At 35.5% G+C, this 27,976-nt stretch overlaps 6 protein-coding genes, 1 non-coding gene and 2 pseudogenes across 7 annotated transcripts; 6 read left to right on the top strand and 3 right to left on the bottom strand.

Moving 5' to 3' along the window:
* The first annotated feature begins 24 nt into the window (after window positions 1–24).
* On the top strand, window positions 25–1,150 carry LOC145620079 (borneol dehydrogenase, mitochondrial pseudogene; annotated as a pseudogene).
* Window positions 1,151–1,817: 667 nt separating this feature from the next.
* Window positions 1,818–3,658, top strand: LOC145621428 (secoisolariciresinol dehydrogenase-like). The gene is made up of 2 exons (XM_081676158.1): window positions 1,818–2,054; window positions 2,707–3,658. Exons 1-2 carry the CDS (start codon window positions 2,017–2,019, stop codon window positions 3,473–3,475), a joined length of 807 nt encoding a protein of 268 aa, XP_081532284.1. The 5' UTR covers window positions 1,818–2,016; the 3' UTR covers window positions 3,476–3,658.
* A 696-nt stretch (window positions 3,659–4,354) lies between these two features.
* LOC145621039 (borneol dehydrogenase, mitochondrial-like) lies at window positions 4,355–7,247 on the top strand. The gene is made up of 2 exons (XM_081675772.1): window positions 4,355–4,493; window positions 6,280–7,247. Exons 1-2 carry the CDS (start codon window positions 4,456–4,458, stop codon window positions 7,049–7,051), a joined length of 810 nt encoding a protein of 269 aa, XP_081531898.1. The 5' UTR covers window positions 4,355–4,455; the 3' UTR covers window positions 7,052–7,247.
* A 1,810-nt stretch (window positions 7,248–9,057) lies between these two features.
* On the top strand, window positions 9,058–10,146 carry LOC145618905 (secoisolariciresinol dehydrogenase-like). Its single transcript, XM_081673513.1, has 2 exons — window positions 9,058–9,095; window positions 9,378–10,146. Exons 1-2 carry the CDS (start codon window positions 9,058–9,060, stop codon window positions 10,144–10,146), a joined length of 807 nt encoding a protein of 268 aa, XP_081529639.1.
* Window positions 10,147–10,710: 564 nt separating this feature from the next.
* Window positions 10,711–10,781, bottom strand: TRNAG-GCC (transfer RNA glycine (anticodon GCC)). Its single transcript has one exon. It is a non-coding gene; the product is annotated as a tRNA-Gly (tRNA).
* Window positions 10,782–12,008: 1,227 nt separating this feature from the next.
* On the top strand, window positions 12,009–16,598 carry LOC145620078 (borneol dehydrogenase, mitochondrial pseudogene; annotated as a pseudogene).
* A 1,952-nt stretch (window positions 16,599–18,550) lies between these two features.
* On the top strand, window positions 18,551–19,499 carry LOC145620910 (borneol dehydrogenase, mitochondrial-like). Its single transcript, XM_081675643.1, has 2 exons — window positions 18,551–18,588; window positions 18,734–19,499. Exons 1-2 carry the CDS (start codon window positions 18,551–18,553, stop codon window positions 19,497–19,499), a joined length of 804 nt encoding a protein of 267 aa, XP_081531769.1.
* A 69-nt stretch (window positions 19,500–19,568) lies between these two features.
* LOC145620909 (uncharacterized) lies at window positions 19,569–22,572 on the bottom strand. Its single transcript, XM_081675642.1, has 3 exons — window positions 22,331–22,572; window positions 20,607–20,906; window positions 19,569–20,010 (listed from the first exon to the last, which is right to left on the bottom strand). The coding sequence occupies exons 1-3, from the start codon at window positions 22,516–22,518 to the stop codon at window positions 19,653–19,655; spliced, it is 846 nt and encodes a 281-aa protein (XP_081531768.1). The 5' UTR covers window positions 22,519–22,572; the 3' UTR covers window positions 19,569–19,652.
* Window positions 22,573–26,105: 3,533 nt separating this feature from the next.
* On the bottom strand, window positions 26,106–27,275 carry LOC145620077 (F-box protein CPR1-like). Its single transcript, XM_081674727.1, has one exon. The coding sequence runs from the start codon at window positions 27,273–27,275 to the stop codon at window positions 26,106–26,108; it is 1,170 nt and encodes a 389-aa protein (XP_081530853.1).
* Window positions 27,276–27,976: the final 701 nt, after the last annotated feature.

Raw genomic sequence — 27,976 nt, 5'->3', positions numbered from 1 at the left:
ATAGGAGATTAGGAGATACCAAATATGGCAACTGTCTCAGTGTTATCAACTGCTGCTAGAAGGTAATACTCTATATTCCGTGCGTACGAGTATAAGCTTAGGTAATGACTAATAAGTTACATAAAATGCAACGAATTTTCTTCGTCTTAGAAAACTATCGTATTGCATTGTGTTCATTGTGTTAGCATTTTCTTCGTTTCTCTAAATTTACCCTTATTTTCAATGCTGGTTGTTCATTTAAAGGTAGTAAGGTTCATCCATTACTCTTACAATCGATATTTTTTTTGCCCATCTACTAATTTCTCTCTTGTTTAATCTATGAAATCAAATAATTTTTTTTTTTTTTCATTAAATTTGTGTTTTTGTTCATAGGTTGGAAGGTAAGGTTGCACTCATCACAGGTGGTGCTAGTGGAATTGGAGAATTTGCTGCAAAACTTTTTACCAAACATGGTGCCAAAGTCATGATTGCTGATATCCAAGATGAATTGGGCCAAACTGTATGCAAGAACATGGGCTTATGTGCATCATCCTACATCCATTGCAATGTCACAAATGAATCCCATGTTCAAAACGCAGTTGACTCAACGATGGCCCAATATGGAAAACTCGACATCATGTTTAACAACGCGGGTATAGTGGGCTTACCAAAGCCCAACATCCTTGACAATACGCAATCCGAATTTGAAGAAGTTGTTAGGGTAAATCTTATTGGGCCGTTTTTGGGTACTAAACATGCGGCCCGAGTCATGATCCCGGCCCAACAAGGTAGTATTATTACAACAGCTAGTATTTGTTCCACCATTGGAGGTGTAGCCTCCCATGCCTACACTAGCTCCAAGCATGGAGTGGTTGGGCTCACACGGAACACGGCCGTCGAGCTCGGAAAATATGGGATTAGGGTGAATTGTGTGTCACCTCATGCGGTTGCTACTCCTTTGGCCAAACGCTTTTTTAACCTAGATGATGGAGGTATAGCAAACATATACTCTAATCTCAAAGGTGCTTGGTGTAAAGTGGAGGATGTTGGGAATGCAGCTTTATTTCTTGCTAGTGATGATTCAAAGTTTATTAGTGGACACAATCTTATTGTTGATGGAGGATTTACCATTGTGAATCCTGGGTTTTGCATGTTTGAACAACTAAAATAATAATAATAATGTCATTGTCAATTAGGGGAAAAAAAGAAGAAAAAATTATCCTTGAATTATCATTGTATTGAAATGTCCAAATTATTGAATTTATTGCAATTTGCATTTGAAATAAGGTATCAACTTTCTACAAATATTAATTATATTGTACTTGTATATGCGTATATGGAGTGTATATTATTAAAGTCATTAAGCATGACGATGATACTATATTGAATATGAAGTTCTATTCTAGAATATAAAATGGTAAAAAAGACAACCGTTCTCTCTCTTTCTTTTTCTTCTGTTTTTTAGTAATTGAGAGTCACATGGCCATCTCCTGCTTATTGATTAGAGCAAAGTTGAGGATAGTTATTAAATCGAAAATAGCCTCCCTTAATCTTGTGAAACATATAACTCTTATCGTTTAATGTGGGACACTCATATGTATAATTGAATGTGAGTTATAATTCAACATGAACAAATGAAGGAATTGTTTAAAATGAATGTGTCGTAATATTATTCCAGGTTCGCCTCATTCTGGATCCAAATTAGTAAAATGACATTTTTTTTTTCTCAATGGGATAAAGTTGATCAAGAACACCACCTTTGACTTAGCATATGGAGGAGAAAAAGGCCAACGACTTGTCACAATTTTACAATTGAATGTGTTGATTCAAGAGGCTTGATAAATAGGCTTTAGGCGTCTATGATATACCAAGCAATCACACATTCACTTCACACTTAGCAAACATTGCATGCAAACTCTACATCCAATTTTCTTTTTTTCAAATTTTTTTTTTTTTTTGTTTTTTTGCAAACTCTAAAAAATTAGATAACAAATACTTTAAGAACATAATATTATATTATCCTATATCATACATCAAATGGCAAGCGTCTCAATCTTTTCCACTGCGGCTAGAAGGTAATTAAACGTATATATTCTCATGGTTTTTTTTTTTTTTTTTTTTTTTTTTTTTTTTTTTTTTTTTTTTTTTAAATAATTAATTAATTAATTTATTTTGCTGCATTTGCTTAACATGATTTCCAAGCTCACGGTGTTTATAGAATTGTAGGTTAACGATTTGGTAATCCAATCAATGTTTTTGCAAATTAGATGTACCACATACTTCTATAGCTCTACGACATAACAAAAGGGAAAATGATTGTGCAAAATCAACGAATAAGATCACATAAAATTGATGTGGTTATCTAATAACATGCTTGCTGGCTATGTTAACATCAATACAAGTTAGACTACGCTTATATTGATATTGAAGGAAGTTAAAATAGAATTTGAAGTGCAAAATTAGGCAAGTTTGAGAGTTAGAGATCTTATATATAACTCCCCAAAAAAATCAAAATAAAGCCTAAAAAGACAAACTAAATTAAGAATACTTCGTATATCACAAGCAAGTACTCAGAGTCTGTTCCGATTTACTAAAATGAATTTAATAGAGCTGAAATGATTTGTTTATGGGAGAAAGAAATTAGGAATTAAATTAAGTAAAGCTGAAATGAATTGAAATTAAGTTGAAGAGAACATACCCTCACTATTAATGAAATTTTGTTTTTAGGTTGGAAGGCAAGGTTGCCCTTATCACAGGAGGTGCTAACGGAATTGGTGAATATACAGCTAAATTTTTCACTCAAAATGGTGCAAAAGTAATGATTGCTGACATCCAAGATGATTTGGGCCAAGAAGTTTGCAAGGATCTAGGCCCATCAGTAGCCTCATACATCCACTGCAATGTCACTAATGAAGCCCACGTAAAAAACGCAGTTGACTCAACAATGGCTCAATACGGAAAACTCGACATCATGTTCAATAATGCTGGCATAGTTAGCCATCCCAAGCCCACTATCCTTGACAACACATTATCGGAGTTTGAAGAAGTTGTAAAAGTGAATCTTATTGGGCCGTTTTTGGGGACCAAACATGCGGCCCGAGTCATGATCCCGGCCCAACAAGGTAGTATAATTACAATGGCTAGTACTTGCTCCACCATAGGAGGTGCTGCACCCCATGCCTACACTAGCTCGAAGCATGGTGTGGTGGGGCTCACAAGGAACACCGCCGTTGAACTCGGAAAATATGGGATTAGGGTCAATTGTTTGTCACCACATGTGACTTCAACCTCTTTGACTAAGAACTTCTTTGATCTAGATGATGAAGGTATATCCAAGATATACTCTAATCTCAAAGGTGTTTGGTGTAAAAAGGAGGATGTTGCGAATGCGGCTTTATTTCTTGCAAGTGATGAATCAAAGTTTATAAGTGGACATAATCTTCTTGTTGATGGAGGATTTACTATTGTGAATCCGGCATTTACTATGTTTGAATAAGGCCTCGTTTGGTAGTTGCGTTTGAGGTAAAAGTACTGCTAGAGAAAAATAAGAGTGTTTGGTAAGGAAATGGTTCGAATAGCGGTTAGTTGTACACTTGTACTGGTACAAGTAACGATTGGTTAGCTTTTCTCAAACGTAAAAAATAATAGTGTTGTAAAGTAGCAAGTACCATCACTTTAATAGTGTTAAACTAATAAAAGATTGTTAAGGTTTAATATACTTTGTATATGATACTTAATACCATTAATCCATTATTGATCTTTTTGTACTTCATAATTAGAGTATATGTTTGACAGAGGATTTACCATTATGAATCCTAGATTTCAATTCGTATGTTTGGACAACTCAAATACTAATAATACTGTTGTATGTCACTGTCATATTTGTCAATTAGGTAACATGTCCTTAATTTTCATTGTATTATTGATAAAATGTCCACATGCATTATCAGAATTTATTGCAATTAGCAATAGAAATAAAGCTCCTAGGCCACTTTTTATTAACCGTGTAATTGTGTATGCATGCTTAATTGCTTTATATATTATGCTTATATATCGTACATTCATTCCTTTGTAATTTAATTAATACTTTACGTTATCTTTTAAAATTTTATTATGAAGCGATCATCTTTAACATAAATCATAAACAACAAATAAAATAAAATTGAGGAAGTATTAAAGATAACTGTCTCATAACGTTATTGCAAATTCGTCTTTTAAAAAATGACACCACACCTATGAATGAGATAGATTTGGACAGTTGGTAAGATCTCAAGAACACCATCTTTGACTTGGTATGTGGAAGAGCTAACCGTTTAAAAAAGCTCAATGATTTGCTTCGTCAATTTTCACTACTTTGTACTTGAATGTGTGGATTCAAAAGGCTTTATAAATAGGTTCATGAGATACTTGTAATCACACATATCAACAGCAAACTGTGCAAAATTCATACAATAATATCCTATATTCGTTCATCGGATGTCAAATTTCTCAATTTTGTCTACTGCAGCTAAAAGGTAACTAATTAAACTTGTTAAATTCGCTGTTTGTTTATTGTTTTTACTAAATTTCCAAGTTCATATTGTAGGTTCACGATTTGTAAATCAATAAATTATTTAGGGTGCTGATATTACCAAAGTAAAAAAGTCACTTCTATGTAAAGGATAATGATCCCTTGATTTATTCCTTAATTTACTCTTTAGGTTGATGGTCAAAGATATCCCTTATTCTTAGTTAATATACCTAGACAAGTACTCTAATGTATCTAGTCGTATTATATTGCTTACTCATGTACTATATATACTCATGGAATTACATCAATATAATTAAGCTTTCCAACATTCTCTTTCTCATAACTCTATCATGGTATCATGAGCTTTTGATCCATCTTTTCTTGCTTCCGCTACTACCATGGTTACACTATCAAAACCCTTTGTCGACGCCGACAAATGATGGTGCCCATATCAAACTCCCTTCCCGAAAAGCTTCAAACCAAAATCACAACTTCTTTCCAACTCTTCTATATGGTATCAGATACCTTGATCCTTTTTATAAACTTTATTCATGGATGACAACCCAAACTCGTCCCATTCAAAACCACAAACCAATACCGCTATCCTCGCTTCACCTTCACCTTCTTCCTCTTGGATTCTTGACAGTGGTGCATCTCACCATGTCACTGCTGATTTGGAAAATCTCTCTCTCCATACACCATATGATGGCATGGAAGAACTTCTTGTAGGTGATGGTACGGGCCTCAAAATCACACTTCGCTCAACTCTTTTGACACCCCGTATTTTGCATACCAAGAGATGTCAATTATCAATATTTTTTTTTCTCCAAACCCCTTTCGGAGAAACAATCCCTTTTCGGCATCCCGTAGTTTACCTACCAAGTGTTGCCAAACATGAAATTCTTTCTCCAAAATCATTATGGAGAAACATAACATTCTTTCCGTTCTAAACCACCATCAACACCATCATATTTTTTTTCTATCTCGCCTTCAATAGTTGTGAAGGAAACCCTATATTTTTTATTCTTCTCCCAATCTCCCATATATTGCAAGCACATGCTAGCAAAAAAAAAAAAAAAAAAAAAAAAAAATCTAATACTCCCCTCTCTCAAAACCCTTCCGGAGAATCACAATGCGATGCAACCCTTCTCACATCACCTACACTTCACTTCCTAACAAGATTTGCGAATTATAATCAAGATCGGTCTCTCATTCTGGACGTCCATCTTGCGGGGGCGTGTAAAGGATAATGATCCCTTGATTTATTCCTTAATTTACTCTTTAGGTTGATGGTCAAAGATATCCCTTATTCTTAGTTAATATACCTAGACAAGTACTCTAATGTATCTAGTCGTATTATATTGCTTACTCATGTACTATATATACTCATAGAATTACATCAATATAATTAAGCTTTCCAACATTCTCTTTCTCATAACTCTATCATTCTAAGGCTAAATTATCTACAATCGCCCAAAATGACTTTTTTTTGCCTTTTGCCTTGGCAATATCAGCACCCATTATTTATAATTTGAGAGTTATTCATGTATGCTATAACCAACCTGAGGGCAGAAGTTTATTCAAAATCAACAAATAAGAACACAACACATAAATTTGACTTACGTGGTTCACTAATAATATGCTAGCTAAATTCACATGTAAGAGAAAGTAACAAGTTTATATTGATTTTGAGGAAAACATAATAGTACACATAAGGCAAGGTTGAGTTTTATACAAGACTTCCCAAGATGATGTTGAGGAATATAATATTGATGAGATTTTGTTTTTAGGTTGGAAGGCAAAGTTGCCCTTATCACAGGAGGAGCTAGTGGAATTGGTGAATATGTAGCTAAATTTTTTACACAAAATGGTGCAAAAGTCATGATTGCTGACATCCAAGATGATTTGGGTCATTCTGTTTGCAAGGATTTAGGCTCATCAGTAGCCTCATACATCCACTGCAATGTCACAAATGAAGGCCATGTACAAAACGCAGTCGATTCAACGATGATCCAATACGGAAAACTCGACATCATGTTCAATAATGCGGGCATAAATTGCTTTCCTAAGCCCAATATCCTTGACAACACGTTATCGGAGTTTGAAGAAGTTGTAAAAGTCAATCTTGTTGGGCCGTTTTTGGGGACCAAACACGCGGCTCGAGTAATGATCCCGGCCAAACAAGGTACTATAATTACAATGGCTAGTACTTGCTCTACCATAGCTGGTGTAGCGCCCCATGCCTACACTAGCTCGAAGCATGGTGTGCTGGGGCTCACAAGGAACACTGCTGTCGAGCTTGGAAGATATGGGATCAGGGTGAATTGTGTGTCACCACATGTGACTGCAACCTCTATGACTAAGACCCTTTTTGACCTGGACGAAGCACGTATATCTAAGTTATACTCTAATCTCAAAGGTGCTTGGTGTAAAAAGGAGGATGTTGCTAATGCGGCTTTATTTCTTGCAAGTGATGAATCAAAGTTTATTAGTGGACATAATCTTATTGTAGATGGAGGATTTACTATTGTCAATCCTGCATTTTGTATGTTTGAAGTTTGAACAACCCATGTAAGGGTGGTTGAAATTACTAGCGGAATTAATTAATACAGTAACGTTCATTTTTTATTGTAGAAAACAAAAAACAAGGTTGCACCAGCCGGGAATCGAACCGGGTCTGTACCGTGGCAGGGTACTAGTCTACCACTAGACCACTGGTGCTTAATATTTAAGTAAATAATATATATATTTAAAATCTTCTCAAAATGTATATATTTAAAAAATATAAGTATAAATATACATATTTATTTGGAAAATTTCACATTTACTACCAGCGAAAGCACCACGTATCAGATTTACTACCTGTTTAAAAAAATATTTTATATTACTACCACCCAAATTCCCTAACTGTATATATTGCTACCACTGACTAACCCCGTTAATGTTTCTGTTTGAGGGGCCCACAAGAACGGCTGGTTGGGTCGTGTAGCCACCGTTCAACCACCTTGCAGCCCACCCGTCCCCTCAACTGCCACCCCCTCCCCCTGCTGGAGCCGGCGCGACCCCACCACACCCCCCCGCCGGCACGACCCCACTCCCTCCCTTTCCCCCACCTACGCAGACAACCACCCCTCTCCTTTCCCGTTGTTGCTGCCCCGACCCCCACCCCGTACCGGAAACCACTACCCTCTCCCTTTCCCCCACCGAAAATTGCCCCCCTCCCTATTCCCCACACCGAAATCGACCCCCTCCCCTTCCCTTACCCTTTCGGCCATCCCTAAACCACCAGCCCCAAACCACCCTAAACGAGGGTTTTGATTTCGGTGGTTTGGGGCCGGTGGTTTATGATTTTGATTTTGATTCGATTTTGAATTTTAGGGTTTCGATTGGCTGGTGGTTTGGGGCTGGTGGTCGGGGCAACATTAAGGGGAAAGGAGTTTGTTGGCTGCGTAGGGGTGGGGGAAAGATCGGGGCGTTGCCGATGAAGAATGTGGTGGAACTTCGCTGCGGAGGTGACGGTTTAGCAGCAGGCGGGTGATGCACCGACCACGAGGTTAGGGGTGGTTGGCAGGAGGGGCAATGGAGGAGGTGGGGTTCGCCGGTTTCGGGGAAACTGTTGGCCGCCAGCAAGGGGAGGGGGGAGGGTGGCTGACGCCGGGAAGGGGAGGGGAGGTGTTTTAGATTTTTTTTTTTTAAGTTTTTTTTTATATAATTTAAATTATTATTTAATGAAATATGGGGCCCACTTAACGGAACCTTAACGGATTCTGTTAAGTGGTAGCAATATATACAGTTAGGGAATTTGGGTGGTAGTAATATAAAATATTTTTTTAAACAGGTAGTAAATCTGATATGTGGTGCTTTCGCTGGTAGCAAATGTGAAATTTTCCTATTTATTTACTATATTCTCTAAATGTACACAAGTGGAATTTTCCAAAACAAGAATAGACCTGTGACCACAATAATTAATGGCTATCCAACATACAAAACATACATTTTTCGTTTTATCACTTTGTGAACTATGCCAAACATCTACAGACTACAGACTACAGACTACAGTTTTTAGGGTGTTTTTTTTGTTTTGTGTGTTTATGTACTAATGAACTATGGCAACTACTCCTATATAGTATATATTAAAAATGCCCAACATGGACGATAAGCTTTATGAATGAATATATGGATATAATGCTATAAGAGACTTTATAAATAGGTGGTCGATTGTTGAGATGATAAACAATTATAGTACTCCCTCCGTTCCACAATGATATTCTTGTTTTGAATTTTTGACTTTTTTAAGAAAGAGAGAATCTTCTAAATTTCTCTTAATCTATAAGAATAAATATAGTCATGTGGGATCTAGTTTGATTCGTCTTAGTGAGTAGATTATTAATATCTAACTTTTATAATTTTTGCTAGTGTGAGATTAAAGATATTTGCGGTCAAAGTTGGGTCAAAATTTGCATCGATTTACGAAACAGGAACATCATTCTGAAACGGAGGGAGTAACTCTTAAGATTTAAGAACAACAACTAGCATTTAGGAACAAGGAAATACTATTTATAAATAAAATGGCAGGCGTCTCAATTTTTTCTGCCGCAGCCAGAAGGTAATTAAACATGTATATTCTCTCTCTTATTAGTATTTTTTTAGTTGTCAATAGTAACTTACAAAGGTTAAATGATTCAGTCAAGATTTGATCTCAATTGTAAGAATCGTCTTGCAAACTATTTGTAAATCATAGTAGTGATGCTTGTCGTTTGACTATTTTTAAATCCAATTAGGAGGTAATTTTTTTCTCTTCTAGAGTATTTACATTTAGAATTTTATAATCATGGAGGGAAAAAATACTAAGTTGCCAGTGAATACAATTTGAATGTTTTGTTTTCAGGTTGGAAGGCAAGGTTGCCCTTATCACAGGAGGTGCTAGTGGAATTGGTGAATACACTGCCAAAATTTTCACACAAAATGGTGCAAAAGTCATGATTGCTGACATCCAAGATGATTTGGGCCAAGAAGTTTGCAAAGAATTAGGCCTAACAGTAGCCTCATACATTCATTGCAATGTCACTAATGAAGTCCACGTAAAAAACGCTGTTGATTCAACAATGACCCAATACGGAAAACTCGACATCATGTTCAATAATGCTGGCATAGCAGCATCTTATCCCAAGCCCATCCTTGACAACACACAATCGGAGTTTGAAGATGTCATTAAGGTTAATCTTGTTGGCCCATTTTTGGGAATCAAGCATGCGGCCCGAGTAATGATCCCGGCCCAAAAGGGTAGTATTATTACAACAGCTAGTACTTGCTCCACCATTGGAGGAGCGGCCGCCCATGCCTACACTAGCTCGAAGCATGGCGTGGTGGGGCTCACGAGAAACACGTCGGTGGAACTTGGAAAATATGGGATTAGGGTGAATTGTGTGTCACCACACGCGGTTGTGACTTCTATGACTAAGACCATCTTAAATCTAGATGATGAAAATATAGCTAAGGTATACTCTAATCTTAAGGGTACGTGGTGTAAAAAGGAGGATATTGCAAATGCGGCTTTATTTCTTGCAAGTGATGAATCAAAATATATTAGTGGTCATAATCTTTTTGTTGATGGAGGATTTACTATTATGAATTCAGGATTTTGTATGTTTGAATAAATCAAGTAAAGATTGTTACGGAGTTATGATTGATAATAAAAATGCTTCATTCGTTTGCTTAAAAAGTTAAATGTGTAATATTAAGAAAACAAGGCAAATAAAGGTTTTGTTACTTGACGTAGGTAATAAGATTTAGTACATTATTTGATGACATAGACTCATAGTTGATGTTAGAGGTGTCAAAAGCACACCCGATCCGAAAAATATCCGATTCAGATTTGGACTTGCGTGGACATAACAATTTAGTATGACTTAACTTTAAAAATTTATCCGACCCGACCCGACCATATCAGACCTGATCCGATCATCCGAATTGACACCCCTACTTCATATAGAGTACATGTTGCAATTACAAGCATCATCGTGATAATACTCTAAACAAGTATAAGTGTCAAGTACATTCTACTTTCGTGTGTTTTGTTTTTGTTCAACCACATACAAAGAAATCGTTTGATATTTCAAAGAAAAAAAATTAATAATAAATAATAAATAAATGTTCGAGCTTCTTAAAAAAAAACAAGTAAAATGCAAGAGAATAAAGAACTGAAAAAAAAAAAAGCAGAATGCACCAGCCGGGAATCGAACCCGGGTCTGTACCGTGGCAGGGTACTATTCTACCACTAGACCACTGGTGCTTGATTGCTGGGTAAGATAATTAGATTTAATAATTAATTAAAGCTGCATACATTCCGTACTGCTCCATTTCTAATAGGCTCGAGTATGAGTTATGACAATTTTAAGTTCTTTTTATTTGGCGAATCAGTCTTTACCGGATCCAATCCGTTCATACTACCTCTATTTCATATTATTTGAAATAATTAGATTTTATTCTATCACAAGATAATATAAAACGAAGGTATTACATATGGAAGTAGCCGTATATAATAATGGTAAAGCAGTCTCATCTTCTAGGCTTATTGCACGTTTTTCTTTATGACTATTCATTGTCACTCGTCATTTCATCAATAGTCAATATCAATTAGCTAGCGATGATTAAAGTCATGAAACTTTTTTCTTTATTTTGACAGGAACTAAAGTCACTGAGCTAAACTTTTTTGTTTTGTTCTTAGATTAGAAGGCAAGGTTTCTCTCATCACAAGAGGAGCTAGTGGAATTGGAGTATAAACTGCTAAACTTTTTACAGAAAATGGTGCCAAGGTTATGATTGCTGATATTCAAGATGTTTCAAATTTTATTAATGGACATAATCTTATTATAGATGAAGGATTTACGATTGTAAATCCTGAATTTTGTACGTTTGAATAATTTATGTAAACGGTAAATCATTACTTATGTCAAAATCTATGGTATTTTATTTATTACGAGTACTCCGTAACAATTTGTAAAAGTTCCTTTGTTCTTATTTATTATTGCTGTTGCACATGACTATATGACAATTTTTAGTTTTTTGTTTGGCCAATCCGTCTTTAGAGGACCAATAACGCAAATCAATTTAAGAGTATTTGGACATCGAAAGTAGTATATGATCATGACTCATGACATTGCCATCTCATCCTCTAATTTATGTTTTTTTATATGAATTTTCATTGTCACTCATCAATAGTAAATGATATTGGAATAGTCAATACTATCGATTATTAATGACTAACTAAGGTCAATTAAGTAATTAATAAATGCCCCCATCTACTTATATTTTAGGTAATTAAGATGGAGGGCAATTTAATAAAATTGTACAGTTCATGGGTTGCTAATTATACAAGTAAAGTAGTACCTTACTTCCTTTTCTAGAGGCTTTATAAATATCAATCACTAATCATCAATAATCTCAACAAAATACTACTTATTTCTAAAGTCTCAATTTAATCATCCATTCTAAACAATACTATTTATTATACATACATATGGCAACCGTCTCAGTTTCCTCTGCTATTGCAAGAAGGCAAGCTTATACTTCGTTATATCCTTATTATTATGATAATCTCTCTTTCTAATACTTATAATTTGACATATGAAGTACTATACTTTAAAAAATTAACAATAATTTTTGTTTTGTTCTTAGGTTGGAAGGAAAGGTTGCTCTCATCACAGGAGGGGCTAGTGGAATTGGGGAATACATTGCTAGACATTTTACTAAAAATGGTGCCAAGGTTTTGATTGCTGATATTCAAGATGATTTAGGCCAATCCGTTTGTAAGGATTTAGGCCCATCAATGGCTTCATATATCCATTGCGATGTCACTAATGAAGCCCATGTTCAAAATGCAGTGGACTCAACAATGGCTGTTACGATAATTAGCAAACAAAGCTTGATCTATTCCTCCACCATCATAAGATATTTATACAAGAATTGCCTTGAGCCACAAGGACTAAAGTCTATCTAACTTAGGAAGTTTATCATACTTACCTAAGATAATACTAACAATATAGCAATTATTTATCTTTGCCAATTAATAAGATATTACTAGGATATTATATTATCTTTCCCTAATACCCCCCCTCAAGTTGGAGCACTTGGGTCAAAGATGCCCAACTTGCTAAGTAGGTAATCAAATTGTTGTTTTCCTAATGCCTTAGTAAATAAATCGGCCAATTGCTCGTTTGTACGCACATGATGAGGAACAATCAAACCTTCTTGAATTGCATCCCGAACAAAATGACAATCCACTTCGATATGTTTTGTGCGTTCATGAAATACGGGGTTTTGAGCAATATGTATAGCCGCTTGACTATCACAATATATAGGTATAGCACGAGGATGTTGCACACCCAAACTCAAAAGTAGACCCCGTAGCCACTTCATTTCCATAGTGATGGCGCACATAGACCGATACTCCGATTCACCTGATGAGGTTGCCACCGTAGGCTGCTTCTTACACTTCCACGCAATAGGTGAATGACCCAAAAAAACAAGCCAACCCGAGACTGAACGACGCGTTAAAGGACACGCTGCCCAGTCCGCATCACACCACCCTTCGAGCGTGAGGTTGTTATCCGCACTCAGCAATATCCCTTGTCCCGGTGTACTCTTCAAGTAACGCACAACCCGAATCGCAGCATCCCAATGAGCTTGTTGAGGAGCTTGCATAAATTGAGAAAGGACATGAACGGAATATGTTAAATCAGGCCTCGTCACTGCCAAATACACTAGACGACCAACCAAGCGTCTATAAGGCTCCGGATCTTCGAGGATAGGGCCATTTGCTCGGCCTAATTGATGATTTTGCTCCATAGGGGTTGCTGCCGGTTTTGACCCTAAGAGTCCTGTCTCCGAGATGATGTCAAGTGCATATTTGCGTTGACATAAGAACAAGCCGGTACTACTTCTTGCTACCTCAATGCCAAGAAAATATTTTAGCACACCCAAATCCTTCATATGGAAGCAAGAACTTAAGTAATTTTTGAACAATTTCAAAGCTGTAGAATTGTTCCCTGCAACAATAAGATCATCTACATAAACAAGAATATTGAGTTGAACAGATCCATTTGTGTAAGTGAAGAGAGAATAATCCGAGTAAGACTGCATAAAACCATATTTTTTTAATGCCGCAGTCAATTTGGCAAACCAACATCTAGGAGCTTGCTTGAGGCCATATAGAGACTTTCGAAGACGACAAACAAGGCCCGGTTCATCGGTAGAAAAACCCGGAGGAAGCTTCATGTAAACTTCTTCATCTAAATCACCATGTAGGAACGCATTGTGAACATCCATTTGATGGAGCTCCCAATTTTTGGAGGCGGCAATGGCGAGAAATGCACGAACTGTGGTCATCTTAACAACCGGGGCAAAAGTTTCATCATAGTCAATGCCTTCGGTTTGGTGGTTACCAAAAACAACCAATCTTGCTTTCAATCTTTCAATGCTTCCATCAGAGTTATATTTAATTTTGTACAACCATTGACTCCCAAGAGCCTTCTTTCCGGGAGGAAGCTTCTCTAGTGTCCATGTGCCATTGGCTTCTAGAGCACTCATTTCCTCTTTCATGGCCATCTTCCAACCATGATCTTGCATTGCCTCTTTGAATGATCGAGGCTCCTTCCCTCCTGTAATAGCTGCAACAAAATTTCGGTGTTTTGCAGAAAACTTATCACAACTAACATAATGTGCTATAGGATACGGCATACCTGAGGGAGGAGTAGCAATTGGATTAAGTGAAGCTTCGGATGGACTATTTCGCGCCACATGAGTATGAGTTACAAAATCACGGTATTTGGTGTTGGCATATTTAGGACGATGACCACGCCCCATTAACTCGGGGGCCGTGGTGTCCTCACGCTGATTAGCCCCTGCTGCTGCCGAGGTGGGGGAGGCAGCCGTGGCAGGGCTGTGGTGTTGCGCAGCCACCTGCTGCGGTGAGGGAGGGGTGGCTGGGTCCGTAGGCTGCTGCCTAGGCTGCCCCTCCTCACTGTCGAATATGGGTGGGATATTGTCACAATTTTCCCCCATATTTATTGTAGCTTGTATGCCATCCGTAGTAGTATCAATGTTGGTGCTTTCGGCATCCAAATAAGGGTAAACGTCCTCAAAAAAACGCACATCACGTGACACAAAAAATTCCTTTTTATCTAAATCAAATAAATACCATCCCTTCTTCCCAAAGGGATACCCAACAAAAACACACTTCCTACTACGGCTTGCAAATTTATTCCCTTTCGCCTTTTGATTATGAGCAAAACACAAGGAGCCAAACACACGCAATTCACTAAATAGAGGTGGGGTTCCAAACAACAATTCATAAGGTGTTTTATTGTCTAAAAGCACAGAAGGTGTACGATTAATAATATGAGCTGCCGCAAGAGCACACTCTCCCCAAAAATATATTGGTAACCCCCCCTGAAATCTAAGAGCACGAGCAACATTGAGAATGTGTTGGTGTTTTCTCTCTACCCTCCCGTTTTGTTGAGGAGTGCCTACACATGAGGTTTGGAATATAATACCCTGGGCAAGAAAATAATTTTTCATGCAAAAAAATTCGGTACCATTATCACTCCGGACAATTTTTATTTTCTGAGAAAATTGTCTATCAACCATGGCAATAAAGGACATAAACATCTTAAACACCTCAGTTTTATCAATTAGCAAATATATCCAAACGGCACGAGAAAAATCATCTACCAAGGTTAAAAAATAATGTGCACCACACGAAGAGGGTTCATCATAGGGTCCCCATAAATCACAATGTACTACTTCAAAAATACGAGAAGCTTTATTATCACTTAAAGGAAATTTGTCTCTAGAGTGCTTAGAACGATGACACACTTCACAATCTTTATTTAAATGACCACTAGAATTGCTTAAAAAAGGAAGTAGCTTTACAACTTTTTCGGAAGGGTGGCCCAACCGCTTATGCCAAAGTTTTAGGGTATCTTCAACTGAAATAGACGCAATCGATTCCTCCTCCCGAAGATAGTATAGTCCATCCTTAAGATCACCCGTTCCAATCACCTCCCTCGTGCGTTGGTCCTGTATAGTACATGTTAGAGAGTTAGTTGTGACTAAATTTAGTTAACCCGCTCTGATACCATGTTACGATAATTAGCAAACAAAGCTTGATCTATTCCTCCACCATCATAAGATATTTATACAAGAATTGCCTTGAGCCACAAGGACTAAAGTCTATCTAACTTAGGAAGTTTATCATACTTACCTAAGATAATACTAACAATATAGCAATTATTTATCTTTGCCAATTAATAAGATATTACTAGGATATTATATTATCTTTTCCTAATAATGGCCAAACATGGAAAACTAGACATCATGCTCAATAATGCAGGAATAGTAGACGTTCTCAATCCTAACATCCTTGATGTCACACAATCCGACTTTGAAAAGGTTGTTAAGGTGAATCTTTTTGGACCATTTTTGGGCACCAAGCATGCGGCTCGGGTGATGATTCCGGCACAACGAGGTAGCATAATTACGACGGCTAGTACATGTTCTATCATAGGAGGTGCAGCAACCCATGCCTACACAAGCTCGAAGCATGGGGTGTTGGGCCTCACAAGAAACACTGCTGTGGAACTTGGAAAGTATGGGATTCGAGTGAATTGTGTATCACCACATTTGGTTGCAACTCCTTTGACAAGAAAAGCTAATGTAGACGATGAAACTATAGCTAAGGCCTACTCTTGTCTTAAAGGGGCTTGCTGTAAAAAGGAGGATGTTGCTAATGCGGCTTTATTTCTTGCAAGTGATGCTTCAAAGTTTATTACCGGACATAATCTTATAGTAGATGGAGGATTTACCATTGTGAATCCAGGATTTTGTATGTTTGAATAATTTGTGTAATCATGACTAAATGTCAAAATCTATGGGGTTTATTTTTTATTATTATTTTTTTTTTTAATATGGTGTTAATTTTAAAAATAGCTATTGAAAATTAAATTAAAAATAATGTTCAGCATAGTCAATTTTACAGAAAGTAATGTTGTTTATGGATTAATGATTTGTTCGTTGCTCCAAGTTGTTCAGTTTGGAAAATAGCGAGCAGCTCTGTTTATAGATCCATAATTGTTGCTTCATGTTCTTTCAAGAACAGAAGTCCAGCTCTAATTATTCAAGAACACCGTCTTTGACTAAGTATGTGGAAGAGCTAACCGTTTACGAAAGCTCAATGATTTGCATAGTCACTACTTTATATTTGAATGTGTGAATTCAAGAGGCTTTATAAATAGGTTCATGAGATACACTATGCAATCACACATATCAACAGCAAATTCTGCAAAATCAAACAACAATATCCCATAATCGTTAATAGGATATTAGGATGGCAATTGTCTCAAATTTGTCTGAATCCCATAAATTTATTAAGTAATTTAATTCCCGCAAATTCTAAACTCATGAGAAATTCTACTTTCTTAATTAACCAAACATCACCTACGAATACCTGGGTACTAGACCACTCTTGTTCATAGGTGTCAATTCGCATAATCGGATGGAATTTGGGTCGGATTTGTTCGGATCGGGTATATTCGGTTCAAAATTATCTTTTTGACCCGCCTCGGTCGGATCGGGTCATTTTCGAGTTAGATCAAATTCGGGTCAAGATCGTTTGTCGAAACCAGATTAGGTTTGAGTCGGGTAAATTTCAGATCAGTTCATATTCGGCTCGGATAAATTCAAATTGTGTTCAAAACGGGTTTAATCGGGTTAATTTCAAGTTGATGACTTTATATCGGATTGGTTCTGGTTCGGTTGATTGCGTTTCCGTTAAGTTCAATTTGAATACCAAGGTTGATTTAGTATTCGGTCCATATCGATTAGATACTTTCGTGTTTGGCTGAATTTTGGTTGGGTGACCAAATTTAATATTCAAATAAGTACACTTTTTTTTTGAAAGACAAATAAGTACACTTTTAAACTAGAGTAATTATTGAGTTTTTTTTTTTTTTTTTCTTTTCTTTTATCTTGTTTATAGGTCAATATCAAGTTCCCCTAAAAAAAAAAAAGGTCAATATCAAGTCATTCACGTGTCATTTTTCCATATCGTGCTATTAATGTATGTCAAAAAGTTAAAAAAAAAAGGTTTATAACAGTTTGGGTTTAAAATTATGGTTGATTTGAAATCATGTCAGGTTAAAATCAGTTCGGGTTGGGTTAATATCAGTTCAGATAAATTTTTTTTTTCTAGATTGAAACGAGTATTTGTCTGATCCATTTTGGTAAGGATTGAATTTTAATCAGGTTAAATTGTTTTAATTTTAGTTCAAGTCGATCAAATCAGTGCCAGGTAAAGTTCAAATTGGGCCAAGTTTGGATTCAGGTTGAATTCAATTCGGTTACAAATCGAATTTAGATCTTCAATTTCTCGGATCATATTGTAGCAGTTACCGTCCGAAACAAAAGGTTTTTTTTTTCGTGTCGGTTCAGTTTTGACACGAAAACGAAAACTAGTGCTTGATTGCTCAATAATATAATTCAGCGTTTTCATTTATTATTGTTGTTGCATACGTTTCGTGATGCATCAGTACTAATAGCATATGAGACAATACAAGTTTTAGTTCTTTATTTAGCCAATCAGTCTTTAGAGGATTCAATAATGCAAATAAATTTAAGAGTATTTGGACATTGAAAGCAGTATTATATGATCATGACACTGCCATCTCATCCTCTAACTTGTGTTTTTCTATATGAATCTTCATTGTCACACATCAACAGTCAATGATTATCAATAATCAAATCGATTATTAATGACTAAAGTCACTAAACTAATCAGTAAATTCCCCCATCGATTAAATTAAATAAGATGGACAGCAATTTAATAAAATTGTACTGTTAATGGGCTGCTAATTATACTAGTAAAGTAGTACCTTATAACCTTATCTAGAGGCTTTATAAATTGCAATCACTAATCTTCAGTAATCTCAACAAAATACTACTTATTTCTAAAGCCTCAATTTAATCACCCACTCTAAACAATACAGTTTATTTTTACACATTTATATGGCAACCGTCTCAGTTCTCTCTGCTATTGCAAGAAGGCAAGCTTATATACTTCATATTATATCCTTATTTTTAATTAATTATTTTTAATTATAATATCTCTTGATATCTCTAATACTTATAATTTGATACACGAAGTACTATACTTTTAACAATTGACAATAATTTTTGTTTTGTTCTTAGGTTGGAAGGCAAGGTTGCTCTCATCACAGGAGGGGCTAGTGGAATTGGAGAACAAACTGCTAAACTTTTTACAGAAAATGGTTGCAAGGTTATGATTGCTGATATTCAAGATGATTTGGGCCAATCCGTTTGTAAGGATTTAGGCCCATCAATGGCTTCATATATCCATTGCAATGTCACTAATGAAGCCCATGTTCAAAATGCAGTGGACACAACTATGGCCCAACATGGAAAACTAGACATCATGTTCAATAATGCAGGAATAGTAGACTTTCCCAAGGCTAACATCCTTGAAGTCGCACAATCCGATTTTGAAGAGGTTGTTAAGGTGAATCTTGTTGGACCATTCTTGGGCACCAAGCATGTGGCTAGAGTGATGATTCCGGCTCAACGAGGTAGCATAATTACGACGGCTAGTATTTGCTCTATCATAGGAGGTGTAGGAACCCATGCCTACACAAGCTCGAAACATGGGGTGTTGGGTCTTACAAGAAATACTGCTGTGGAACTTGGAAAGTATGGGATTCGAGTGAATTGTGTATCACCACATTTGGTTGCAACCCCTTTGACAAGAAAAGCTAATGTAGACGATGAAACTATAACTAAGGTCCACTCTAGTCTTAAAGGGGCTTGGTGTAAAAAGGAGGATGTTGCTAATGCGGCTTTATTTCTTGCAAGTGATGATTCAAAGTATGTTACTGGACATAATCTTATTGTAGATGGAGGATTTACCATTGTGAATCCAGGATTTTGTATGTTTGAATAATTTGTGTAAACTGTAAACGGAGGTGAAAGTTGGGATTATTGCAGAATAATCGATACTTGTCTAGTTGGGATTATTCAAAGTAAATTGGCCAAAGTTGGGATTAATAAAGTGTATTTTTTTAATTTCGTTATTGCATATGCATAATTATTGAGATTACATAAATAAACCCTGCAAAATATCTAAAACTGCATCCCCAATGGTATCCTCTTGAAGCAGTTCCTTGATTTTATCCTTGACTTCTTCCATTAGTTGAACCTTGGCTCCTTTTATGAATGCTTTCTTGAATAATTTGGCGTAAGGAACATCGTCGTCGTCTTCATCGTCGTCATCTTCATCGTCATCGTCTTTGGTCATGTCGTCTTTGCGGGCAGATGCTTGGAGTATCATACTACTACTACCAACTGGGACAGCCGCCGCACACTCCTTGTGCAAGTCAAAGTTGCATTCCTTGCAACAATACCTGAACCCTTCGCCTTTCTTTTGGCATGCATCACACCCATAAGAATAATACCTATAAAAATCATTTACATGTATGATTTCATAAGTTATCTAGAAACTTAATACGTAGTATATCACAATCAGTATAATTAATTATAATGAAAAGGACATTTTGTGAGAAACTACCTTTTAAAGCATTTTTTTTGCAAGAAACTACCTTATAAAAAAATTGTTGTAAAAAACTACCTTATAAAAGATAAATGTTGTAAGACACTACCTTTGGTCGGAAAGTGAGAGTTGACTTAATTTTTCCGGCGTTGACCTAGTCATGTGCCGGTCACGTGACGTTTAATTCATCTTTCCACATTTCCCCTAATTTTCCCCGAGCTTATCCACATAATACCCAAGATGGATTAAATGTCATGTGATCGGCACATGACTTGGTCAATGCCGGAAAAATTTATTAGTCAACTCTCACTTTCCGGCCAAGGGGTAGTATCTTACAACATTTAGTTTTTATAAGGTAGTTTATTACAATATTTTTTTTATAAGGTAGTTTCTCGCAAAAAAATTGCTTTAAAAGGTAGTTTCTCACAAAATGTCCTAATGAAAAATATAAGTTTAGATCAGATAAGCAAAAATAAGATGAACTACTAAAAAAAAACTAACCCGATTTTGCCACCAAAACAGGAGTATTCCAATTGATGTTGTGGATGAAGTGAGTGCCTTATTACAGTTTGGAGAGAAGAGCCAACGACTGTTGTAGGATTACCGGTACCATCATTCGTGTTACACGGAAGATGTTTGTTGGCAAATGTTTGAAGGTGTGTAGTGTTGTCGTTTGTTATCGTACAACTACCAACTTGGAGAGCACAATCCTTGTGCAAATCAAAGTTGCATTCTGTGCAACTATACATGAATTCTTCCGCCTTCTTAAAGCATGCATCACAGCAAAAAATAACACCATACCTATAAGCATTATTCAAAGGATCTTTTACTGAATTAGCTCGTTTAGCAAAATAATTTACATACCAAAACAGCTCTTTATAAATTTATATTCAAAAAGTATCCATGTTATTGACAAAATATTGACCTTGAAAGGATTTTTTTCCCTATTTTATTTATGGAAAATGCTATACATATATAGCCCTAAGCGCAAATCGGTGTAATTAGTGTGTTTTTGTCATGAATTCCCAACTTTATACATTTTTCAAGAGTAAATTCAATGCTTATATATAGCCCTAAGGGCTATGTATAGCATTACCCTTTATTTATTACATGTAAGTTGCTGGTTTTTTTTTTTTAATTAAATTACTAGGTTTCATTTTTAATTTGTATTCATAATTTAATTATAGCCGCACAATACTACCATTCCCATTATTCCCATTATACATTTTTATCTACTTTTCATACTATGGAATCATTTTTGTTTTGTTTTGTTTATCTGATTGAATGGTTGTAAGTTTATTTTCATATTATCCTAATTTTTAGAATTGTTCTATCCAAGTAAATGAAATTATACGACGATAACATAAACATAAATTTTATTTGGATCATTCTCAGATCATGTTGTAGGTCTATGATGCATAATACAATATTTTTTTTGTGTATTATTATTTTATTTTGAATTGAGCATAATACAGTAGTCAGAAACTCTGAATTAATCTCTGAATTGTTTTTTTTTTTTTTTTTTTTTTTTTTTTTTTTTTTTTTTTTATAAATGTGATTGATGCTATAATTTTTGCATATGTATTAACGTAAATATTTCTAGAAACTTTCACAAGATAAAATAATTAAAAGTTTGGAACAGGGGTGCCGTATATCTGATTGTATTTCGGTTCATTTATAGAGTATGGATAATTAGAAAAGGTTATAAGGGTCTGTTCATATTAACTGAACTGAGCTGAACTGAACTGGTTGGAGTTGAACTAAACTGAACTGGTTGGAGCTGAACTGAACTGAACTAAGCTGAGCTGAAATGAATATTTTATGAGAGAGGGAATCAATCAAGAGCTGAACTGAACTTAAATTAAGTAAATATGGACAGGCCCAAATCTAGAAAAAACCAAATCAACCTCAAAAAAAAAAAAAAAAAGAAAAAAAAGTAAACCAAAGCGCTTCATAGGAAGAAGAAAAAAAATAAGAATTTTTCCCTCCAAGTTAAAATTATGTAATAATTTAGCTAGTTTTGGAATTAGAATTTATAAATAGCCATTTCGGTGAAAAGTTTTGCTAAATTAGCTAATTTGGTAAAAATTCCTTATTCAAAAGTTATTTTAAAAGCTTATTACTCATAAAATAGGCCAACATGAATATTTTGGTATAAAGCTCCCACAAATAGATAGACTAAAACACACAATAATATATATATAATGCAATGTGATAAATCTAACCCGACTTGAAGGGTGTTTAATATCAATTGATGCTCTGGATGAAGTGAGTGCCTCAATCGATGCTGTAAATGAAGTGGTTGCCTTGTTATAGCTGGGGGTGAAGAACCTCTACGATTCTCAATTTGATTTCTATCATTTTCTCCCTTCAACCTTGAAGCGTAAATAGCTGAAATCATTGGATCCCCCATGTTTTTGATGTGTAATTAAATTTAATTTAATATGATTAATAGTACGAGTAGTAGTTAATACAAATGTATTCTATGTTTTGTGTGCGTGTATATATATTATATATATATATATATATGAACTACTGGGTCTTCCAAAAGCTACCACTCTCCCTATTAGGGTATAATCGTAATTTTCGTATGGAACAAACAAAGCACTTGGGAGGAAAAGAATATGTAAGAGCAGTGCGCGCTGCGCGGTAGTCAACATTAAAGACAAAATAAAGAAGCAAGCAAGAAAGAGAGTAGAATTGAAAGAAAGATAGGATCATAGGAGTAAATGATTGAGAGATATATGGCAGAAAAAAATCACTTAACTAGTTCTCACACTTAATAAGAATGGAAAAACGTAAACCACTTGACTTGTTCTATATCTTAATCACATTATTCATAGTACAATTGGTTAGAATATTAAATGTTAGGTTAGTCCCAAACCATTTTGATTTTTACCACCTTAATCTTTCATTCGTAATATAAATATTTGAAATACTAATTGATAGAGAATAAAACATATTTTTGGGCCTCAACCATCAGCTTAAGCTTTTGGTTGAGATGGTCCTCTAACATGGTATCAAGAGCCAATTTGTGATTATTCTCATTGTATATAAGTATTAATTTTGGACAAAATGTAAGAACTGAATTTAAAGGAAAAAAAAAAAAACGATACAATCAAATTAAAATTTCATAAGATTATCAGGGACAAGTGGACAACCTTGAATTTGTATTGTGATTGGCCTATGATCTTCGTCGTGATTGCAAAAGATAAATCCATGCTATTTTTGGTAGAAAGAAAGCCATAATATAATACTAACTCCGTTAAATGTTATGTACAACTTTGAAATATTTTATAATCTCACAAATAATACCCCAAATTTGTACATAATATTTAACGGAGGTAGTATAAATAATGTAAACGGTCTTTTTTGTCCCCTTGACATTTTTTATGAGATCCATTTTATTTGTTGGGATTACCTTTACGGCATTTCTCACCAAGTTACCATTAGTTTTGGATATTTTAACCCTTGGGACCTCACCGACTCAAATTCTTAGTTGCTTTCAGGTATTGAGTGATTTTTACCCATTTGAATTTCGACAAATAAATAAAATTTATAAATTGAACAAAAATCACAGACCTAGCTTAAGGTGTTGACTCAGTCATTATTCCGAGATAGTCAATCAAATTTACCTCAACGCCACACTTTAATACGAGTAACACGTAACTAGTAAGTAGTAACTATGCTTCTTGTGTTGACAAGTCTAGAGCAAGTACTCCATAGAAGTAGCAAGTAGCAACGAACTACAAACCATATAACAAAATGGAAGACTACTAGTCTTATAGTCTACAACCCAGTACCCACCCAATTTGATGATATAAGATGGACCGCTTACCTCTTAGTCCTTAACTTAACATATAGTGAAAAATAAGGTGTTCACTTACGACATATTTCACAAACTCAAATTTGACTCCTTTTTGTTTTCAATATATAGACTTTATATAATTTTTTCTTATTGATGAGATCTTTACGTTTGAATTTGCGTTAAAAAATGTGACATAATAGTCGGTTATGACAGAAGAATGAGCTTGATGCATTAGGCTCAAAAAAGGACAGCTTGATGCATTGCATTACCAGTCTACCAAAAGTAGATTAACAGCAAAAACAGTAGATACTAGAAAATATTACCCTGCCTTAACTAGACATAAACAAACGTACAACGGGTACAAAAGATAGCCACCATATAATTACTTCAAAAGGCCTACATAGCATATCATCAGCTCTCCTCCAATGGCACTAAAAACCAATCAAAAGCGCAGGCGTTAACAATGCAAATTCCCAACACTGCCAAAACAAAGAGCAATTTAATAGCAGCAACACATATTCATGAAAATATCATATGTTCATAGTATATATATTGTCTCTCAACCAAGAAAGCACAAGTTTTTTTTATGCAAAGTCAGGGCCCTTAAACTTATACGAGTAAGACTCAATTAAAGGGTCTTCTTAGTTAAACAGTGCTATCATTGAAGTTGGACTGTTATAACAATTTATAAAAATAATCCCCAATGCAGATTAGTTGGACTACTAGCATCGATCGTTGACTTAAATAAAATGTAGCTATAAGTCGTTAACTAACATGCACATGAACCAAACATTGGACATTAAAAAACTTTCAGCAACTATGACAGTCACAGATCTTATGGCAGAGGTGGTTCTGGAATTTTCAGGTTGATGATTTTCATGGGAGCTCAAACATGTTTAGATAGAAACACATATCGATGATGACTCAAGTCTTTTGTGTGGCTTTCATGACAGACTTTCTTGATCCTCTCTTGGATGGAAATGAGGATGTCCTGTGACGATGTTTCTGAGAGTTGGACATCTCACTCTCATATGATATTTGAACATAGTATACATCGTCTAAACAAGATCAAAGAGACACTGAGACAGCCTATTCATTCTTCGCATAGCAATTTAAACTCTTTTCCACCCCCTCACTTTTCTCCAAATATTAGTCCTGTCCTGGTCTGCTTCTCCCACTCCTTTTCCATTTACATTGGATAGGGAGGATGAAGGATCGGGTTTCCCATCAAATTTGAGTGCTTTAACCTATACATATCATGCATAAAGGTGTATACTAGGTCTATACAAAGTATTTTTTTGTCCAACTTAAGTGCATCTTATTATTTTTTTGTTTATTATATAGACTTTAAAAGGGATTTAACACAAATTTTTTTTTGCTCAGCCAGTAGCGTCATTGAAGTATTGAACATCAACCAAGAGATACAATATGAATATTCTCAGAGTGAAGAAGAGTACTCCACATTAGCAATACAGCATGTCAACAAGGATGAAACCAAAACAAAAAAAAGATGTGTGAAGACAATATTTAGACCAATGGAAGACAAATTTCACTTACATTATGCGATTCAGATCAAAATCCAATTAGTAGCATCTTCAAAAAAAAAGATCACAGCCTCAGCTTGAATCCCACAGAAAGATATTTATCCAAATCATTCCTGATGGAAAAGAAGGAATTTCTTTAGAGGGGTCCATAAGAGTCATTACATAGAGATTAGTCTATCCAAGATAATAACAACGCAAAATTACTAATTAGAACCTATTTAGTTCCAGAAAATAAAAAGTAACCAAAAAGTAAGAAAAGAATAACACAATTTTTGTTAGATGTCAAACAATTAGAAGAAAATGGTAAAGATTTATTACTCTACTATTGATAATAGCTTCCAGACATAGCATTATAACTTCAATAGACATTCAGACGATAACAATCTACACTCAGGTAAGAAGGGAAACGTTGGTAGTGGCCTCGGCTTTCTAGACATTAATCGTAATCATACCAAACATAAACCATGAGTGTATGACTGTCACACAGCTAAGAGCATATACTATAAAAGTAACACTATCACATAGCTAAGATCATTAGGCAGCTACTTTAAAAATCACCAGCAACCATCAACCAAACAAGTCACAGAACAACACAAATCCAGCATTGAACAACAAAATATATATGCAACAACATAGCAGAAAATTTGTTTACTTGTTTTTGTTCTTCTTTGGTAAGGTTCCACTTTGAAGTCGCGGCTCATCTTCAACTGAGACAAGGCTGCCCACGAAATACTCCATCCCCAAAGGTTCAAACGGCATCCCCTGAGTTGTGTACACATTAACTTTCTCGGACTTCAAATCATACCAACCAAGTATCCTATTGTCAATCTCTAGCAACACTCTTCGCCCGTCAGAGTAAACAAGAGGCTTAAAATGTACCATACCCAAAATCTTCCTAGGCTCGCGAATAGTGTATACCTTAATCCAGGACTCATTCCTTCCATGCTCCTTCATTACCCACACCTCAGCAGATTCCAGTATAGGATCATGCAACTCATAAGGAGAAAGTTTATTAATGTCACTTGAATGATGATTGATAAATAGACTTAAACACCCACCCAATTCATACAAACGCATCAGCCAATAAGACTTTAGGTTAACATCATATTTGGGGCATTTCATAAGCGAGAAACTCTCGGTTCGAAGATCGAAACTTGCAATAAACTTACACAGCTTCGAATCCGATTTCCTTCTTTTTACCATGTAATGTAAAGCCTCATTAACAAGAACACCATTGCAATTAGCATAGTAGAGATAGTATGGATTACCTTTAACACATTTCCAGGAATTATCTTTCAGGCTATACACTTTCGCTTCATTTCTGGAATTCTTACGGTTTCTAGGCCCTTGAATCATCATCAAAACCTTGTAATCGTCGTGCTTGCTGTCGTACCCGAACCCATAAACCTTGTAATCTTTGTCAGGGTCAATGATTGGATTGGAGGGGAGCTTACGGTGCGATCCGGTAAGAGGATTGTACAAGAAGACGTCGTTTCCCGACTCGTCGGAAATGCAAACGACGCCGTTGCAAGAACCAATAAAAATCACAGTTTCACGGGGTTTGAGGGGGTGGCGGAGCTCCGAGAAAGAGATCCAATTAGGTTCGAGATCGAGCTCGGCGGAATGGAGGGAAGAGTAATGGAGGAGAATATGGCGATTGGAGCTGGAAATTAGGGATTGATTGAGGTGTAATTTGATGAAATTAGGGTTTTTGATAAGGAGATACCAGGATTTGCAGACGCATTTGAAGCGGAGAAGTGATTTAACAGGTAATCGTGAGAGAATTTCAGTGATCATCTCAACTGGGAGATCCGCCATTGTTGCTCAAGCTTGAGCTCAAGACAAGTTATGGGTGTTTAGGAGGGTTTTGAAATGAAACGACAAGTGGTTTTTAGTTTTTATAGTTCTACTAACCTTTTCACATTCCCGCTCTTTTTTCCCTCCTTTTTTTTCCCTCTTTTTTTTATTTTTTTTATTGTTTTTATTTTTTTTAAATGTTAAATGTTTGTTAATGCGACGTAGATTTCCTCTATTTATTAATTATTTAATTTTAACATATATAGTGGACAGTTTTCAAATGGCTACAATAAAATTGTGGCCATTGTAATTGAGTGAATCACAACCCTTCAATTAATAAAATTCATCATGTCCATCCATTTAGCTGACTTTAAAATACACCTTATCAACCAAAAAAAAAAATCATCTTTTTTAATACTAGAAAATTTGGTAGAAAGATGAAATTTATCATTTATGTTACTTGATGTTTTCAATTATTTTTTTTATCTTTACTGTCAATTGGTTGGTTTCTTGAAAATTAGAGACAAATCTCATGATTTTTTATCTTCTTTTTTCCTCCATTTTCCTGGTTTTCGAGGATGACTCATTATTCGACAAATTTGATGCAAAAATCATGGACCTTATAACATATAATGTCGTAGACTAGGTTTAGCGTGAATGAACTATAATCAAATGTTGATTTTTAATGGAGATGGGAGAATCGATCCTTTGAAACTTAGAAA

This window comes from Chenopodium album, chromosome 27 (genome assembly GCF_948465745.1).
Source record: "Chenopodium album chromosome 27, dcCheAlbu1.1, whole genome shotgun sequence".
NCBI lineage: Eukaryota > Viridiplantae > Streptophyta > Magnoliopsida > Caryophyllales > Amaranthaceae > Chenopodium > Chenopodium album.
This window is presented reverse-complemented; position numbering and strand designations above follow the sequence as displayed.